Source organism: Hyperolius riggenbachi, chromosome 3, assembly GCF_040937935.1.
Source record: "Hyperolius riggenbachi isolate aHypRig1 chromosome 3, aHypRig1.pri, whole genome shotgun sequence".
NCBI classification, from domain to species: domain Eukaryota; kingdom Metazoa; phylum Chordata; class Amphibia; order Anura; family Hyperoliidae; genus Hyperolius; species Hyperolius riggenbachi.
Window position 1 is genome coordinate 256,878,598 of NC_090648.1, and position 19,168 is coordinate 256,897,765.

The 19,168-nt window shown below is 43.5% G+C and overlaps 1 protein-coding gene across 1 annotated transcript in view; it reads right to left on the bottom strand.

The window, feature by feature from the left end:
* Positions 1 to 19,168, bottom strand: part of LOC137561379 (platelet glycoprotein 4-like) — a 130,813-nt gene that overhangs the window by 7,601 nt on the left and 104,044 nt on the right. The window contains exons 7-9 of the mRNA XM_068272676.1: positions 12,483 to 12,552; positions 5,449 to 5,636; positions 281 to 399 (exon numbers count right to left, since the gene is read on the bottom strand). Of these exons, the coding sequence (XP_068128777.1) occupies positions 281 to 399; positions 5,449 to 5,636; positions 12,483 to 12,552 (377 nt within the window). The remainder of the gene's footprint in view (positions 1 to 280; positions 400 to 5,448; positions 5,637 to 12,482; positions 12,553 to 19,168) is intronic.

Genomic DNA, 19,168 nt, shown 5'->3' on the forward strand with positions numbered 1-19,168 from the left:
TAGCTATTTTCACGTCTGATCTGTTTATGATCAATAAAGGGATGGATTCTGCAAAGTTCTAATCGGAAAATTGATCCCTTTATTTATTGGGAGCAGTTTGGACATGTACACACAATAAAACTTTGCGTCAGATTACCCTTCTTCCAGACAGGAAATTAAACCATGTGTATCCAGCAATAATTCTCCTTATCTGTTTATCTTGTGCATTTTTTCTCCTTATAGTTGAGGTGATAACTAAGGTTTGAATCAATCACATGATTATTTGATTATTTGAACTTACAGGCTCAACATCTACAAATGTCTCATGTTCTTCCTTGTTAGAGCTTAGGCCATCCACAGATTCCTTTATGAAGTCACTTGCATACAGGAAATGAGGCAGAGAAAGGAATATCGGTTTACCTAGGGGAACATACAATGTATTATTTTTATTATTTGGTATTTATATAGGGATATGGCTGTCCCTCAGAGGGGCTCACAATCTAATCCCTATCATTGTCTAAGGTCAAACTTGTGGGAAACCAATTAGCTTTACCACTTATTTCACAACTACAGTATATCTACGTCCTCTGTGACCTCATCAAAGCAAAGAGGACGTAGATATACAATTTTAATTACCAGCCCAGCTGTGCACAATCGGCATGCCACCCGGCACTGTCAGCTGCATTACTAATTGGCAAAAGGGAACATGTGTAGCCACACATTGTAGCCAGTTAGAGCCCCCCCCCCCCCCCCCTTCATGGATGAATGATCACTGCTGTAGCAAACAGAGGTGATCCTTCATCTTTTCCCTTCGGTGACCAGATTAGCTAAATAAAAGTGATCAGCAAGCAGCGTCTCTCACCTTACTTCGTTCCAGCGATCAGCCTGCAGACCGAGCCTCCATTCCCCACTCTGCATTCAGCCGCGTAATGCTGAATATCTGGGTCCCGGATTGACGACGTCATCAAGCCGGGACACGGGTAGTCGTCATTACGTGGCTAAGTGCAGAGCGTGGAATGGGGACTCGGGCTGCAGGCTGATCACTGAAACAAGGTGAGGTGAGAGAGGCTGCTTGCTGATCACTTTTTTGGCCGATCTGTGCACGGAGGGTGCTGCCTGATAGGGAAGGGGGGGGGGGGGTATTTGGCCATCCACACTAAGGGGAGCAGTTATTTAAAGGGGGGGTTAACAACATAACTGGGGGACATCTGGGTAACTGAGGGGGGGGGGGGTCTGATAATTGGGGCACATCTTGTTACCATAAGGGGATAACCTAATACTGGGGTACATCTGGCTATAATGGGGGGGCCTGATACTCGATACACATCTGACTGTGCTAGGGGAACATAAACTGCCCTCCCCCCCCCCCCCCCGGAAAGCCCAGTTTGTCTTGAAAAACACAATATATAGATCATTTAGGTGTCGTGAGTGGGGATATTGCAGATTACACAGGGACATAGCTAAAGCGTCAAAACTGCTCTGGTCCATAAGGGGAAAACAAGGTCTGGATGCAAAGTGGTTAATGGTGTTTTTTTGGAATGCATGAGGAAATTGAAGTACCCAGAGGAAAGTATATTACCTTCTAGGACAAAGACAGCATAGTAGCACTTAAAGGGACATTATGGCAAAAAATACCCTGTACAATTTAAAATATATATGTACATATAAATACATTATTACCCTAGAGTATATTTTTTATTTCTTAAGTTACAGTCACTTACAGTACACATAGTAATAATCCGAATATTAGTCTGACAAATCAGAGTCTCCTACCGAATAGTCCAAACAGATTGGGGCAGCAGCACCGCATGTTATGCTCGCATTCCGTGGAGTACAGTAAGGCATACAGTCAATGAAAAGTATGCTTCACCTTTACTGGTAATGAAGGCGTTTACTGGTAGCACACTAAATGCGGTGTGTTACCATGCCGTAACCCCTTATACCGCAACACACCTCCTGCACTGGAACATGGTGCATTGCAGTGCAGTAAGCCACATTACAAAGAAGCTGTTACACCAAACTGCAACACACTACTGTGAACGTGGCCTTATGCTTTGCAAAAGGAATCCCTGGCAAGGACTTACACAAAGATGCCACCTGGCCTGCCTAGTCGCGGCACATTATTTTGGCAGTTGGACTGTACCAGTGCCTTTCAAGTAGTGCTTTTAAAATTTAAAGGAAACCTTGAGAATCCCCCTTAGCATATGTAATAGTCCAAAACCTGCTATCAACACGTTTAGATCCATCACAGCATAATACCTATTTAAGTAACAGTTGCATAGGAATTTTAAAAAATACAGCTTATCAATTTTCGTTACAAATGTGTGTATATACAGGGCCAGATTTAGGCCAAGGCCGCCTAGGCCATGGCCTAGGGTACCACAGGTATATATATATATATATATAGAGAGAGAGAGAGAGAGAGAGAGAGAGAGAGAGAGAGAGAGAGAGAGAGAGAGAGAGAGAGAGAGAGAGAGAGATACGCACACACACACACACACACACACACACACACATTTTACAGCTCTTTGCTACGGTGCCCCTTTAATTTCACTGGAGCTGTCCTGCTTCTCTTTGCGGACATAACCTTGTATTGACAGTTTTAAGTTTATTATCATAATAAACACATTTAAAGTTGGAGTGTGATCTGGAGGCAATACATTAATTGAGAAAAAGTATATCAAAAGTAAACATAATGCTAGGTACACTCAATGCTAGGTACACACAATGTTTTTTTTTTCAGTCGATTTTCCGTTCGATCGATTCTTGATTTGTTTTCTCTCTCGATTCTCTTATCTTTTCGTATCAATTTTCATTCACTTCTATGAAAAATCGAGCTGTAAAATGATCGAAAGTAATATCGGACATGACGTTAATTATCTATCGAACCATCTATCTAACACAAAAAGCGCATTGTGTGTACCTAGCATAATAAACCATAAAAAATGAAGTTACAAATGAGCAGCTTGAGTTTTGTGGTCCCCATTGAAATAAATAAAGAAAAGAATCATTATGGCTTTCCCTGCATGCTTGGCTAGTAGGACTTTGATGCATTCTCACACACCGGCACAGTGGCTTGGCAATCCATACTCTGGCAAAGTAAAAGCCGCCACTCACAGCAAGTCAATATGACCTCTTGGTAATAAAATGTCTCAGTGCACTTCATTAAATTATAACCAATCTAAAACTACACTAAGCTTGCACTAGATAAAAGTCCAAAACGGCAGTAAGCTCCCAATAGATAAATGGAGGCATGGTCCTCAGCTCATGAAATAAAACAATACAGAGAGCATTTACATCGTTTGTAAACAGCAATCCTCCAATAGCATTTGAGAAAGTCAGATGGCGAAACTAGTAGGGCAAGATTTTGTGACACGGAATAGCAGCAACATGACCATATGCTAAAGTCATTGGCCTCAATTCATAAAAGAATTTGCGATAAAAAAAAATCTGGGAGGGAAAACACCGCATTTGGTATTTTAGACCTTTGTGTGCTAATTCATAAAGATTTTCACAGCTGCCTTTGAAGTTCGGTAAATTACCGCAGCCCATTGAGCGGTACAGCAGAAGTGTGCCGATATCTCTCTTTTGTTACAAGCTGTAATTATGGTTCCCTGCACAGCCTTGCAGAGACTTCGGCTCCCTGCACAGATGACTCACACAGACATCTGCTCCCTGCACAGATGTCTCACACAGACTTCTGCTCTATGCACAGATGACTCACACAGACTTCGGCTCCCTGCACAGATGACTCACACAGACTTCGGCTCCCTGCACAGATGACTCACACAGACTTCGGCTCCCTGTACTTTGCATAGTTTAGACCTCACCAGAGGTGTCAGTAACTTGTTAACACCTCATTAGAGGTGTCGGTAATTATCGTCTGACTTACCGCTTGTTGAAGGCTTTATGAATTGACATTTGCTGACATGTGTTGGAGGTAACTACAGCCAAGTCAGTAATTTTCCTCACTGCTCTGTAATTTCAGTTTTTCATGCGGAAACAGCCTTTATGAATTGACACTTTGCTAACTGCTTGGGAAAGTCTGCTGTTTTCCGCATTACCACATGCGGTAATGCTTTATAAATTGAGGCTATTGTGTCTGTTTAGGTCCTGGGAATTTACCATACTCCTGCACTGGGTGGGAGTACATCATTTGCAATTTTGTATGCTTTATAATAATCTGTTATGCTAGGTACACACCACACCATACAATTTTGTGTTAGATAGATGGTTCAATAGATAATTTCCATCATGTCCGATATTATTTTCGATCGTTTTTCTTGTTGATTTCTCATAAAAGTGAATGGAAATTAATAAGAAAAGATAAAATAATCGTTTCGGAAATCGAATCAAAAATGGATCAAACGGAAAATCGACCGAAAAAAATGCATCGTGTGTACCTAGCATTAAAGCAGACCTGAACTCAGAAGTCCTCTCTGCTCTAAAAGATACTCAGCAGCATAATAATCTTTAAACAAAAACGCATTTCTTTGTTGCAGCTGATACAAATCCTAAAATAAATCTGCACTGTTTCTACTTCCTGATTCATGGAAGGAGACATATTGTTAACATCCTGTGCTTTTATATGAGCTTATCTGCCATCTCTGCCATGGCAGTCATGCGACACAGGGGGGAGATAAGATTACAACTTGTGATTAGTCACAGATGGTTTTCTTTTATAGATAATGATTACAATGATAACTTTCACTATGGAGATGTTTTTTTTATTTTTTTGAGATTTTGTGTTATCTTCCTTTACACATGATGAGCTGAGGATCATGTATCCATTTATTGAGTGGGAGCAAACTTCAGATTTAGACTTTTTTTAATTGAATTAAGCAACCTTTTATTACCAAGAGGTCACATTAACCTGTGACGAATGACTTCGTAATTGCAAAGTGCTCTTTCATTAAAGTGAAAAACAAATTATGATATCATGAATTGTATGTGTAGTATAAGAAAAGAGTCTCAAATTTATATTTTAAGTTATACAGCTTTTTTTTTAATAACACAGCATCATTCTCTAATGTTTGCAGTTTACAAATTACACTCTATATTTTTAACTATGAAACAGAGCACAGCTAATTACCCTTTGAACTTTCCTGCAGTGAAACCTTAAATAAACAAGAAACAGCAAGAGACAGGTTGAAATAAGTGCTTCATAAAACAGCACTGTAGCCAACCAAGCTTGGCTCATAGAAGCTCTTTTGCATAGATAACAACTAATTTTTCTTAACTCTTCCTGTACTGGGAACCATACGAGACTCATACCTGTGTTACTAATGCTCTATTTCGTAGCTGTATCACACATACAATTCATTATATCATACGTTTATTTTCACTTCAGATTCCCTTTAACACAGTGTGAATTACGATGTTCTTTATTTTTTTCCTAATACATTCATTTAACATTTTCTGAGCATACTCTCCAATATGTAAGCTGAATACAGCAAGACATCTACTTACCTCCTTGGCATTCTCGGAGGTCCAACACACCAGCTCCAGTGCAATTTCTAGACAGCACAAAATCCGTGCAATAGCAATGATTGTCTGGATTGATTAATGGTGAGGCAAGAGCAGTGCTTGGCACTACAAACCGATATAATTTAATGCCTTTTAGTGTATATTCTTTTTCAAAATCTCCATATATGGATCTATAACAGAAAATGAATGAATAATGTTAAATAATATTCAACATCTTTTGGGTCAGTTTGGAACAGATAGCAAACAAATTATTTAAAGGTAGTAGGGTCTTTGAAATACAGTATAAATAAATCTAATACTATTTCCTTCATTTACCATATTCAACGAATATATTTTGTAAGTTGTGATTTGACAGATAAGAGAATCAAATTTGTGAAGGACAGGGCCGGCCTTAGGCTTCACAGCGCCCTGAGCGTAACCAGATTTTGGTGCCTCCCCCCCCCAAATTCATCCTCTTCGCGTGTGAGCGCACCACACACATACACTAATGGGGGGGGGGGGATCTGCTGCCTAAATACACTAAAAGGGGATCTGCGACTGTAAGACTAGTAGCCTAAGCCTATATACACTAAAGGGGGGATCTGCCTACAGTATAGGTTAGATAGGTAGCTGCCCCCAGTATAGATTAGATAGGTAGCTGCCCCCAGTATAGATTAGATAGGTAGCTGCCCCCAGTATAGATTAGATGGGTAGCTGCCCCCAGTATAGATTAGATAGGTAGCTGCCCCCAGTATAGATTAGATAGGTAGCTGCCCCCAGTATAGATTAGATAGGTAGCTGCACCCAGTATAGGTTAGATAGGTAGCTGCCCCCAGTATAAGTTAGATAGGTAGCTGCCCCCAGTATAGTTTAGATAGGTAGCTGCCCCCAGTATAGATTAGATAGGTAGCTGCCCCCCCCCCCAGTATAGGTTAGATAGGTAGCTGCCCCCAGTATAGGTTAGATAGGTAGCTGCCCCCCAGTATAGGTTAGATAGGTAGGTGCCCCCAGTATAGATTAGATAGGTAGCTGCCCCCCCCCCCTGTATAGGTTAGATAGGTAGGTGCCCCCAGTATAGATTAGATAGGTAGCTGTCCACAGTATAGATTAGATAGGTAGCTGCCCCCCAGTATAGGTTAGATAGGTAGGTGCCCCCAGTATAAATTAGATAGGTAGCTGCCCCCCAGTATAGATTACATAGGTAGCTGCCCCCCCCCCCCAGTATAGGTTAGATAGGTAGGTGCCCCCAGTATAGATTAGATAGGTAGGTGCCCCCAGTATATATTAGATAGGTAGCTGCCCCCCAGTATAGATTAGATAGGTAGCTGCCCCCCAGTATAGATTAGATAGGTACTAGGTAGCTGCCCCCCAGTATAGGTTAGATAGGTAGGTGCCCCCAGTATAGATTAGGTAGGTAGGTGCCCCCCCCCCCTCCCCTCATACTGAAGGGGAAGCCGCGGGGAGGGCAGCCCGTCCTCTCCCTCCCTTCCTCTCCGGGCCACCCTCCGTGCTCCCCCCTCCGATGCAGACTGCAGCAGAGCCAGAGAGAACAACTCACCTCCCTGCCCTGGTTCCGATCGCCGGCGCCTCTCACGGTGTCTCACTTGCTGCTGGTCTCCTCTTGTACATAGTTACTGATGCATACTGTTAAGCAGAAAGTTTAGTGTGTATCAGTGACAATGTACAAGAGAAGACCAGCGGCAAATGAGAGGCGCCAGCGATCGGAACCAGGGAGGTGAGTTGTTCAGTCTGCAGGGGGAGCACGGAGAGCGCCCGGAGAGGAGGGAGGGAGAGGACGGACTGCCCTCCCCGTGGCTCTCCCCTCCATCACGGTGGCCGCACAGGCATCATTCATGTTTGCCCCTTATCACCCCCAGCAGCGGCACCGGGGGGGCGGAGCGAAACGGACACAGCCAGGGCGCAGCTTGCCAGCTTCCAAATTAAAACACATGCGGCCAGGCGGCAGGAGCGCCCCCTGGAAGCCGGCGCCCTGAGCGATCGCACCAGTCGCTCAGGTCAAAGGCCGGCCCTGGTGAAGGACTCATGAGGACCATAGATGGGACTGGTGCAGGTGAGGACTACTGGCTGCACAATGGGAGCATGTTCAAGTTCCAGGGCAGTCTGCCTCTGTCCTCATGGAAATGTATGAACAGAAAGTTGCCATTGAAGGAAATATCAGCCAATTTAAGCTAGGCAAGCTCTACTTACCCAGGGCTTCCTCCAGTCCCTTGCAGCCGACATGTCCCTCATCCCAGCTCCGCTCCCAGCCGCCGGCCCGGGGTCCCCGCCGATGCAGAGGCTGACCTTGCGAGATCGTCCTCTACTGCCTCTGCACGAGTGTTGCTGTCAATCACTCGCATGTGGCCTGGAGTGGTCTGCGCAGGCGCAGTAGTAGAGACAATTGACAGCGGTGATTGCACAGGCGAAGTAGAGGATGACCTCGTGAGGTCGGCCTCTATACCGTCGGGGACCAGGAGCCAGAACCTGGGAGCGGAGCTGCGATGAGGGACATGTCGGCTGGAAGAAGCTCCTGGTAATTAGAGCTTGCCTAGCTCTACACCGTCGGTAATTGTGAGCCAGCAGCTGGGAGCGGAGCTGCGATGAGGGACATGTCAGCTGTAAGGGGCTGGAGGAAGCCCCTGGTCAGTAGAGCTTACCTAGCTTAAATTGGCTGATATTTCCTTTAAGGGGCTTTCTATTTAGTAACAGACTGTTGTTGAGTTAATAAAAATAATAACTGCCAATGAAATGTGATGAAGACACGTTCCTGGGTTTTACCCCTTAAAGAGGAATTCCAGCCTAAACAAACATACTGTCATTAAGTTACATTAGTTATGTTAATTAAAATAGATAGGTAATATAATCTCTTACCCACCCTGTTTTAAAAGAACAGGCAAATGTTTGATTCCATGATGGCAGCCATCTTTTTGGTTGAAAGGAGGTGACAGGGTGCATGAGACACAGTTCCAACTGTCCTGTGTCCTGAGCACCTCTCCCAGTTGCTAGGCAATGTGATTAACAACATAGGAAATCCCATCATGCTCTGCACAGCATCAGGGAAAAAAAGCCCAGGCTTTTTTTCTTTGATGGGTGGAGCTTAGTTAAAAATGCAGCTAAAAATGAGGCTTGGGTAAGAAAAACAAAGTTCTGATGCTGTGTAACTGTTAAAGAAACACCAAGCCTTTTCAGTTCTGCTGAGTAGATTTTTAGTCCGGAGGTTCACTTTAAGATTCCTGACAATTGTGACACTCATCACTATTGATACAGCAATACATTTTTCATTACTAACAGGACAACCTAGGCTTTCTTTGGGTAATATTTCTTTCTTAAATGTATTCTATTTCAATGCCATTTTACATGAAAAAATAAACATAAATGCAGAAAATACACTTTTTTTTTATGTGTCAACTTTGCTAGTTTTCATGTAACAAATGGCACTACTATAAAACACCTCAAAATATACTCCTTGCCTTTTCCTGGTTAAAATGATACCTCATATTCCTAAACTCATTCCTAGTTGGGCATGTGGTAGACCATTATCCCCAAATTGTATGTCTGTAGCGACTGCATCTGACACTGCACAAATCTATCGCTAGGCAACAGCGGAGTGATACGTCTGTACAGCATTGCTGCCCCGAATAGTCACCCTAATGATCACATCAGGCAGCTACAGGCGGCAGTCATTAGAGGTGTGAACACATCTTAATGATGAGTACAGGTGGTGACATGGGGTTAACAGGCTAAGAAGAGATTAACAAATCATTTAAAAAGGAAAAAAACACCTTTTATTTTTTACTCTGACACCATTTGCTACTCTTTTTATGCAACAAGCATGTGGCGGTGGCTTTTAATGCAGGATGTGAGTTTCATGTCTTGGAATCTACAGGAGGGATTTTTAGGATGTAAAATCTTAAAGGGGTTCTTTCGCGAAAAATGTAGGCAGTTAAAAAATGTGACAGATGACAGGTTTGGGGCCAGTCCATCTTTTTAAGGGGGATTCTCAGGGCTTTCTCTGTTTTCAACAGCATTTCCTGAACAACAGTTGCAAAATCTAACTGACATAATAGTGTGCAAGTGATTAGGGAGGCCGGCTGATATCTTGCTATTTTGGCAGTTTAACTGCTGTTCAGGAAATGCTGTTGAAAATCCCCCTTAAAAAGATGGACTGGCCCAAAACCTGTCATCTGGCACATTTTTTAAATGCCTACTTTTTTCGCGAAAGAACCCCTTTAAAGGAAACCTGAAGCGAGTAAATTTATTTAAAATAAACATATGATGTAGCTGCAAATTAATATCACATACTTACCTCCCCTGACAAGATTTTGTCAGAACTGAAATATACCAGTTGCTGTCAGTTATATATCAGCAGCTGTCAGTTACAATTGAATGTGCAAGGTAATGCCCATGTTTCTCTATGGCTCAATGGGTGATATTACAGTTTAACAATGTGCTGACCAGGAAACTGTTAGGGGGTAATGGCCCTTTTAAAAATGGAGGACGGAGAATTTCATTGATCACAGTGAACAAATGGGACGCAGGAGAGGAGAAAGAGATTGAGGAGTAGACTACACAGGAGGTAAGTATAACCTGTGTATGGTTATTTTGACTTGTTATTTTCAGTTCAGGTTCTCTTTAAAAGGTTAAAAGCAGCAAAACTTTAGGCAAAACTTTTTTTTTGTTGTGTATAGAGTGGGGTAAACATTCAACTTTCCATCACTTCTCCTTGCTGGTGACTATGTAAATGGGACAGGACGTGAGGAAAAATCTTTCCAACTGGAACTTATGGCCCATACTCACGGGCTACAATTGTTGCCGCAACACGCGGCGCATGCGTGTTGCGGCGACAGGTCGCCCGTGAGTACGCGGCGTTGCACGGGCGCGCACCCCGAACCGTCGCTCGTCGCTGATGTCGCCAGGCGATTGACCCAATCAATCGCCTGGCGACAGTGCCGCCGCAACTCCGCCGCAACTGTCGCTAGTCCGCGTGAGTATGCGGACTAGCGACAGCAACCTTCATAAAGAATACGGCGCGTCTGTCGGGGGGAGGAGGACCGTCGGCGACAGCTTCCGTCGCACCGCTGGTCCCTCTTCCGCGTGTGTACGCGGAGGGACCTGGCGACGAGCTGTCGCCGGCCTGTCGCGCACACGCTCACATGTGCTGGTGACAGGCCAAAAAAGTTGCCCGTGAGTATGGGCCATTAGACAGAGATAAATACTAAGAGATTGTAACCCTTTCCTAGTCTATTCAAGCATAAAAGAAAACATTTGTGGACTGGATATTGGTCTACCCACCGAGCGCCCTCCACTGTGTGCTAATCTGAGTCCTGGATTGAACTATTACAGCCCCAACGCCAGAGGCTGTGGTGGAAATTCCTCATCATCAGCATACACAGCTCTGTAGTGTTTGTAAACACGATACATCTGCTTCTTTCCATAACAGCAAACACTTAATACATTTATCTAGTAAAAGAGTATTCTGAGAGCACAATAAACACATTTTGCTGAACCTATACATGTTTGGTGTCCCTGATATAAAGTTAAGATCATTATGACAAAATGTTTACTGTATATTTGTTGGCAAATACTTGTACTAATGATCAGTAACAACTGCTTATTTTTTTTTTTTACTGTCTTTTCCCCGAATAATGAATACACTGAAATGTTTTAATATGTGAGGCCAAAATAAAACGTCTTATTTTCCCCAGCTGTCCGAACCAGAAGAAACAAAGCAGTGTTTCTCTAGGCATCAGCTAGTGGCAGACAGGTGCTTACCAAGTTTTCTGTGTGACTTACTTTTATGGGCCAGGGTAGACCAGCCACAGAAATGCAACACAGAAGCGCATCATTCTGCATGTGTATGTTTGTACATTGGTCCTGTGTTTAATTCATAAGCCTGTCTGTGCAAAATACATTTTGGTGAGGGGCGCACAGATTTTTAACTAAGACTCACAGTGTTGACCCTCAGTTGTTTTAAAGGCTGCGGAGATAGGGGTGATTGTTATTACTTACCTATGGGGTGCTACTCCTCTGGCCCCTCGTCCATATGGGATGCACCATCTTCCCCAGTTGAGACCTCATTTTGAATTTCCCGACTAAGTTGCGCAGCCATGAACGCACTGGACTCACATTCATGGACTAAATCTCACGGTGTGAATTGCGGCAATCACAGGCATGTAACTTTGCCAGGAACATCAAAATGCTCTCCTAGAGAAGATGGCAGCTCCCATACGGATGAGGGGGGAGAGCAGTAGCACCCTGTAGGTAAGTAATGATGATCACCCCACCCCCAATGGCACGCTCTATTACGAGCCGTGCTTATGAAAAGCTTTATTTTATATATATTTTAGTTACAGGTGCTCAGTTGCCTTTAAGGAGAATGCACACAGTCTATTTATGAATTTCAGTAATCATTTTACCAAATATTAAGTACTAGATGGTGGTACTGTACATGCTGTGTGGGACATTAGTGCGCACAATCTCTCTGAATAACCCGTGCACCATCACACCACACATGCGCATGCAATCAGCAATGCGGTTGATTGCTGCAGCCAATCACAGTGGAGTAGGGCAGAATGGGGCAGGCTTGGGACAGATGGACACTCATACATACAGTAACAGCAACAGCAAACTGGACAGGTTGCTGCAACCACCCCACTCCTATAGCTGGGAGCAGGACACAGCAGCCACATGCAGTAGAAAGGAAGAATCCTGCTGCACCAGCTATGGATAAAAGCCCAATTTTTATTCAAGCAATGTGGACAAATCAGCACAAATACAGCTCACGCGTATCGGAGCTAACTCATGGCTCCTAGTCCATACATACAGCAGTCGGCTTGGAAATTATTATTATAGATTAAACTGTATTATGGCACTGGTGTCTAAATCTATGACCTTATTGTTTTGTATGGTACGCTGTGTTTAGGTTGGCATTGACATCCGCCTTTAAAAACTTTTTGATGAGCTTGCAAATTGTAAATTATGGACGGTAATTCCAGAGTTGTTCTTACTTAATATCTTTTTATAGATTTATAACTTACCTGCAGATTTCAGAAGAAAAGAAAAATAACGGAACTTTTTTGTCTACAAATGGCGGAAATGAAGCTGCATCTGTTAAATAAACACATAACAGTCTTGTTTAATTAAAGGATGTGCAATATTTTAATCTCAAATGTTCGGACCTAACATGGTAAATTGTGAACAAATCATCACTTTCTCTTCAATTTAAAGAGTTCCTTTATTCTATGCTATTGTTCTAGAAGTATAACATGTGGATCGCTAAACTAAGGTAAGCTAAACTAAAGCCCAATCTACACGATACGATTCTTTGTACGATTCGATTACAATTCTATTTACGATCCGATTAAATCTGACATGTCCGATCGGGATTCAATTAAATTCGATTTGCCATTGCAAAACAATGGCAAATCAAATTGAATCGAATCCTGATCGGACATGTCAGATTTAATCAGATCGTAAATAGAATCGTAATCAAATTGCACAAAGAATCATCTCGTGTAGATGGGGCTTAAGCTCTGAGCACTTAAAACAGGGGTGAAAGGCGCCCAATGCATAAAAGATAGGCTAATTGTGATGATCGCTGCTGCAGCAGCTGTTGCTGGAAGTAGTAGTGCTGCAGCTCAGGCAGTTCAGATCTATTTCCATGCAAGCTGCATAGCTTTGTCTGTCTTTCCCTGCTGCCAGCTTGTGACTGATTATCATTCACCTGTGTGGGAATCTGCATGTCTGCTCCCATTGGATGACCTCAGTATAAAGATCTGCTTCCTGCAGGGTTTCCTTGGGTTTTCATAGCTTCAGCTTAAGCCTGTCTTGCTGTCGCTTTAGCCCCCGATCGTGTTTCTTGTTATAAAGATACTTTGCTGGTCTTTGCATAATATATTGGTTCATTGCCAATATATATGCATACCAGCACGTTTATTATTTTCCTTGTATTTGTGTTACGTTGATACATCAGTGTCGCTGATGTATACGTACACGAACTGTTTATATCCTGTGTGCAGTTAGTCAGCTTTCCAGCACGTTTTGGTAGGTTGCGCGTACCGTGACCACCCGTGCTGAGGTAGTTACCCTGCTCCTGGTTCTGTTTGTGGATTGCGTTCATCTCTGCGAAGAGATAACGAATCCTTCTGAATCCTGTTCTGTTACTGTTTGTGGATTGCGTTCATCTCTGCGAAGAGATAACGAATCCTTCTGAATCCTGTTCTGTTACCGTTTGTGGATTGCGTTCATCTCTGCGAAGAGATAGCGAATCCTTCTGAGTCCTGTTCCCTGTATTACTCTAGTCCTAGTCAGCGTTCCTGCTTATGTCATATATCGGTTCATTGCCGATATATACATATGTTAGTCAGACGTTACAAATAGTTTCATTGATAGCTGTAATTGTAGTACGCTAGGAAAACATACTTATTGTATATTTATCTGTGTTACGTTCATCTATCTTGATCCTGCTGTTTTCTGACTGTCCTGTCCTGTCTTTGTGAGGCACGCCATCGCCGCAGCGCATTGGCTGCCTCATTCCAGTCTGTCTGGTTTTGGACGCTTGCTGTCGCTAAGTAGCCGCTAGCTAGCAAGCGTTCATTCTGTCTACCTGTCCTGATCTCCTCAGTTCTGGTTTATGCGCTCAGCGCTACTTTGCGCTGAGACGTTATAACGAAAGCATTGTTTGTGGCTGTCAGATCTGCACCGGCTCTGTGCGCCACAATCTCCTATTGGAGTCTGTCCTTCCCTCCACTATACTAGGGATAGCCTGTTTCCTGGTGCTAGTGTGTGTACCTCCTCCACGCCAGCTCATGCGTTGCATGCTGACTGTGGAGAATACACCACCAAGCCTCACATTATGAAAACCCCATTACCAATCCCTATTGTGGGGGGAATTTCCAGAAATTATGACACTGTTTGTCAGGGGTCCTGCTCCTTTAAAAAATTTGAAAAGCTTGGTCCTGAAGTTACAGACAAATTTATATCAGAATTGGTTAAAGTTCTGGCCAATCCCGACTTTCGGGCTTCTGCAATTTCTACCTGGTCTGATTGGATCGTTTGTGCTCTTTTTAAGGGCAAACTTTTTGATTGGGCAATCGATGTCTTAGATCACACTCAGTTTAGACAAAGTCCTTTGCAATTTATAGCTTTTGTAATTCACAATTGGTTGCGCATAGATCCATTGCCTTTTCCTCTTAATGAACTCCTGGCAGCAGGCCAATCAGCTGCTCCTTCAATTGCTTGCAAGAATGAGCAGCAAGCAGAAAGTGTTACTGATAATTTTCCTGCAGCTTTGAATAAATCAAAAACAGCAAGGTCAAAGGCAAAACGCAAACGTTCTAAGAAACGTGTCCAATCTGCAGAGTCGTTATCCTTAGCGACTGAGACCTATAATGAGATTCTGCCATTAACAGATAATGAAATGCAATTGTCTTTCAGGGGAGTTAAATGGACTTATGAAACTACTAATGAACTTTCATCACTGGCTAGGGAAAATAAAGATTTTTGTTTAAAAGAATTATCTGAGTATGATTATGAGGAGATATTACAGAGTATTGAACAAATCAACTTATTTGTGAAGCAAGGAAAGTTTGCATACACTACAGTTAAACACTTGCTACAGGTATTAGAGATTCTTAAGAATAAGGAATCTGCCAATCACCTGCTAATTAACCCAATATATGTCCCTGCCACAATCATATCTGCAAACTGTGATCTGCCTGTTAAGTATGCTTGGAATCCTCCATTTGAGAAAGGAGAGATGGAAGCTCTGGTCAATGAATGGAAGAATGATTCAAGTTCATTTTGTCAATTTTACAGTGCAAAAAGTGAATTAGTATTGAATGCATGCATTAAGTCTGCCTATAACCTAATAAAAACTGGTGTGTGTGGGTATGACTTTGTGGCTCCATTGATCGATGTGTGGAAAATGATTTTGGATGATTTTTATGCGATTCAATCAGTTGATACCAGGGAAGACACACTGTCAATTGGAGACTGTCCCACTTCTCCAGTTACTGAGTCCCTGCCATGTCTTGTGAATGTTCCTGTAACTCCACCCTGTACCATGGATAACTCAGTGTTACTTCCCAGTAAAACAGAAGCCACTGATACTTTCTTAACTTTGCCCTGCACAAATTTCTCAGCAGAGAATCCAGAGGTCCTGCTGACTTCTAAGTCCAGCCTAGCCAGTACTCATGAGTCTTTGTTCAGTGAAACAGACACCAGAAAAATCTTGCCTGTCTCTGCAAACACTTCTGCAGAAATTACCTGTGTTAATAAAGTTCAACTCCTGTCTGATCCAGCAGATGCCAATAGATGCACTACATCAGTTTCCGAGTCCCAGCAATCCTGTCCAGAAATCTCAGAACCCCAGCATCTGAATTTTCCAATTTTACAATTGAATGGTGATTCAGATGCGCAAACATTGTGTCTTGATCTTCCTGTTTCTACACCTCGCTCTAGTTTCGTGAATAGCTCAGAGCATCTGCTCTGTGAACCTGAAATCGCAGAATTATTACCTTGTTCAGAAAATGTTCCAATAAATTTGCCCTGTATCATGAATTGTGCAGTAGATCTCTCCAATGAAACTCAGGTCACAGAATCATTATGCTGTCCAGCAGGTGCTTCCATGGTTTTGCCCTGCAATATGGACTGTTCAGTGATCCTGTCCAGTAAAGCTGTGGTCGCAGAGTCTTATGCTTCACCCAGTACTTTGGATATTTCAAACCCTCTAGCAGAAGGGTCTGAGGCACTGCTTACCTCAGTTGGTGTTGCAGTAATATTCACTTGTCTAGCAGCTGTTTTGGAATTACAGTCTGCTCTAATAAAACTTGGTGAATTTCTGCCCAGCAAAGCAGAAGCCATTGAAATATTGTCCTCGTCAGCAATTGTGTTAGATACCTTGCCCTGTACACAGTCTGATTTAACCAATGTTGAGTCCCTCTCCAGTGTTGTAACAGCCGAGGAACTCCAGCCCTGTCCTCTGAATGTTTCAGAAGTCTTGCCCTGTAACATGGATAATTCTGATTCTCTGGTCAAAATAATAGAAATCTCAGAATTTCAGTCCGGTCTGATGAGTGTTCCTGAAACCCAGCCCTGTATCCTGAAAGATTCTGGTTCTCTGGCCGCTGTGGCAGAGGTTCCAGAGTCCCCTTCCTGTCCAGGGAATTCCTCAGTTTTGCCTAGTCCAGTGGGGGCTGCTGCAATACTGACTTGTTCTGCAGCGCCTCATGAGCTCCAATCCAGTGTATTAAATGAGTCTCTGTCCAGTCCAGAGGTAGTTGTGGAGTCCCTATCTGGTTCAGTGCACACATCAGAAGATTTGTCCTGTCTTGTTAGTGCCCCTGAATCTGATTTGTTGCTGACTTTGCTGGAATCAGCGACATCTAAGTCTGATCCAGCATTCTTGTGTAAAAGTCCAGTAGTTGCGAAGTTTAGTCATGATTTTTTTTTGGCCAGTCCTGGTTTTGGTCCTGTCTTGGCTGACCCTGAGGCTCACAGTTCCTTGACATGCCCAGAGGTTTCTCTTGTGCCGGTGTGCCCAGATGTTCTTTGTGTGCCAGAATGCCCAAGTGTGTCTAAGGTGTTAGCGTGCTCTGATGCTTCCTTAGTGGGAACACGTTCTGATGTTGCCAGTCTGCCTGCATGCCCAGAGATGGTTCTGGTCCCTGAAAGCCCTGATATTGATGTTTGTCCTTGTGGCCCTGACTCGGGAATTGCCCTAGGTTCCATAGGGGTTCTTGATAGTTCTCCATGTGAGCCTAAGGGGCATTCTGACCTATGGGGATCTCTTTGGAGCTTCAAGGTGTTCTGGGAGGTCTCTGAGAAAACTTGTCCTGGTGCCTTGGACTGGTTCAACAGTGGGTTTTGTGTTGGTAAAGACAGTACCGGTGGGCATTGCAAAGGCTTTGGCGTTTCTGAACGGTTCCTGGAAGGCGGTGGGTATCGCTCAGGGAATTTCGGAGGGCTTTCTTCTGGAAATCATGGTTCTGATGGGTGTCACATTGGGGCTTGTAGTACTGATGGGCATGGTTCTGTAGGTTCTGGTTCTGATGGGTCCAGTCTTGTGGGGACTGATTCTGGAATTCGGTCTTGCCGGGCTGTCCCGGTCATCATGAATTATCAGTTGGACTGTTTTGTTGGGAATTTCAGTTTTGAAAAGCGTCTGGAATCCGCTTTTAAGGGCGGGGGTACTGTGATGATCGCTGCTGCAGCAGCTGTTGCTGGAAGTAGTAGTGCTGCAGCTCAGGCAGTTCTGATCTATTTCCATGCAAGCTGCATAGCTTTGTCTGTCTTTCCCTGCTGTCAGCTTGTGACTGATTATCATTCACCTGTGTGGGAATCTGCATGTCTGCTCCCATTGGATGACCTCAGTATAAAGATCTGCTTCCTGCAGGGTTTCCTTGGGTTTTCATAGCTTCAGCTTAAGCCTGTCTTGCTGTCGCTTTAGCCCCCGATCGTGTTTTTTGTTATAAAGATACTTTGCTGGTCTTTGCATCATATATTGGTTCATTGCCAATATATATGCATACCAGCACGTTTATTATTTTCCTTGTATTTGTGTTACGTTGATACATCAGTGTCGCTGATGTATACGTACACGAACTGTTTATATCCTGTGTGCAGTTAGTCAGCTTTCCAGCACGTTTTGGTAGGTTGCGCGTACCGTGACCACCCGTGCTGAGGTAGTTACCCTGCTCCTGGTTCTGTTTGTGGATTGCGTTCATCTCTGCGAAGAGATAACGAATCCTTCTGAATCCTGTTCTGTTACTGTTTGTGGATTGCGTTCATCTCTGCGAAGAGATAACGAATCCTTCTGAATCCTGTTCTGTTACCGTTTGTGGATTGCGTTCATCTCTGCGAAGAGATAGCGAATCCTTCTGAGTCCTGTTCCCTGTATTACTCTAGTCCTAGTCAGCGTTCCTGCTTATGTCATATATCGGTTCATTGCCGATATATACATATGTTAGTCAGACGTTACAAATAGTTTCATTGATAGCTGTAATTGTAGTACGCTAGGAAAACATACTTATTGTATATTTGTCTGTGTTACGTTCATCTATCTTGATCCTGCTGTTTTCTGACTGTCCTGTCCTGTCTTTGTGAGGCACGCCATCGCCGCAGCGCATTGGCTGCCTCATTCCAGTCTGTCTGGTTTTGGACGCTTGCTGTCGCTAAGTAGCCGCTAGCTAGCAAGCGTTCATTCTGTCTACCTGTCCTGATCTCCTCAGTTCTGGTTTATGCGCTCAGCGCTACTTTGCGCTGAGACGTTATAACGAAAGCATTGTTTGTGGCTGTCAGATCTGCACCGGCTCTGTGCGCCACAATCTCCTATTGGAGTCTGTCCTTCCCTCCACTATACTAGGGATAGCCTGTTTCCTGGTGCTAGTGTGTGTACCTCCTCCACGCCAGCTCATGCGTTGCATGCTGACTGTGGAGAATACACCACCAAGCCTCACACTAATAAACTGTTAATCTTATAAACAGAGAGATAATCTTACCTCTCTTGAAGAATTTGGACCAGTTTATTGAAAAAAGGTCTTTTACTCAAGCACATAAAATTGGGGGAAACTATATAAGCTATTTAAAGTGGGATAACTATACCAGCTGCCTATACTGGGGCAACTATACAAGCTACATATACTGGGGCAACTATACTAGCTACCTATACTGGGGCAACTATACTAGCTACCTATACTGAGGCAACTATACTACCTATACTGGG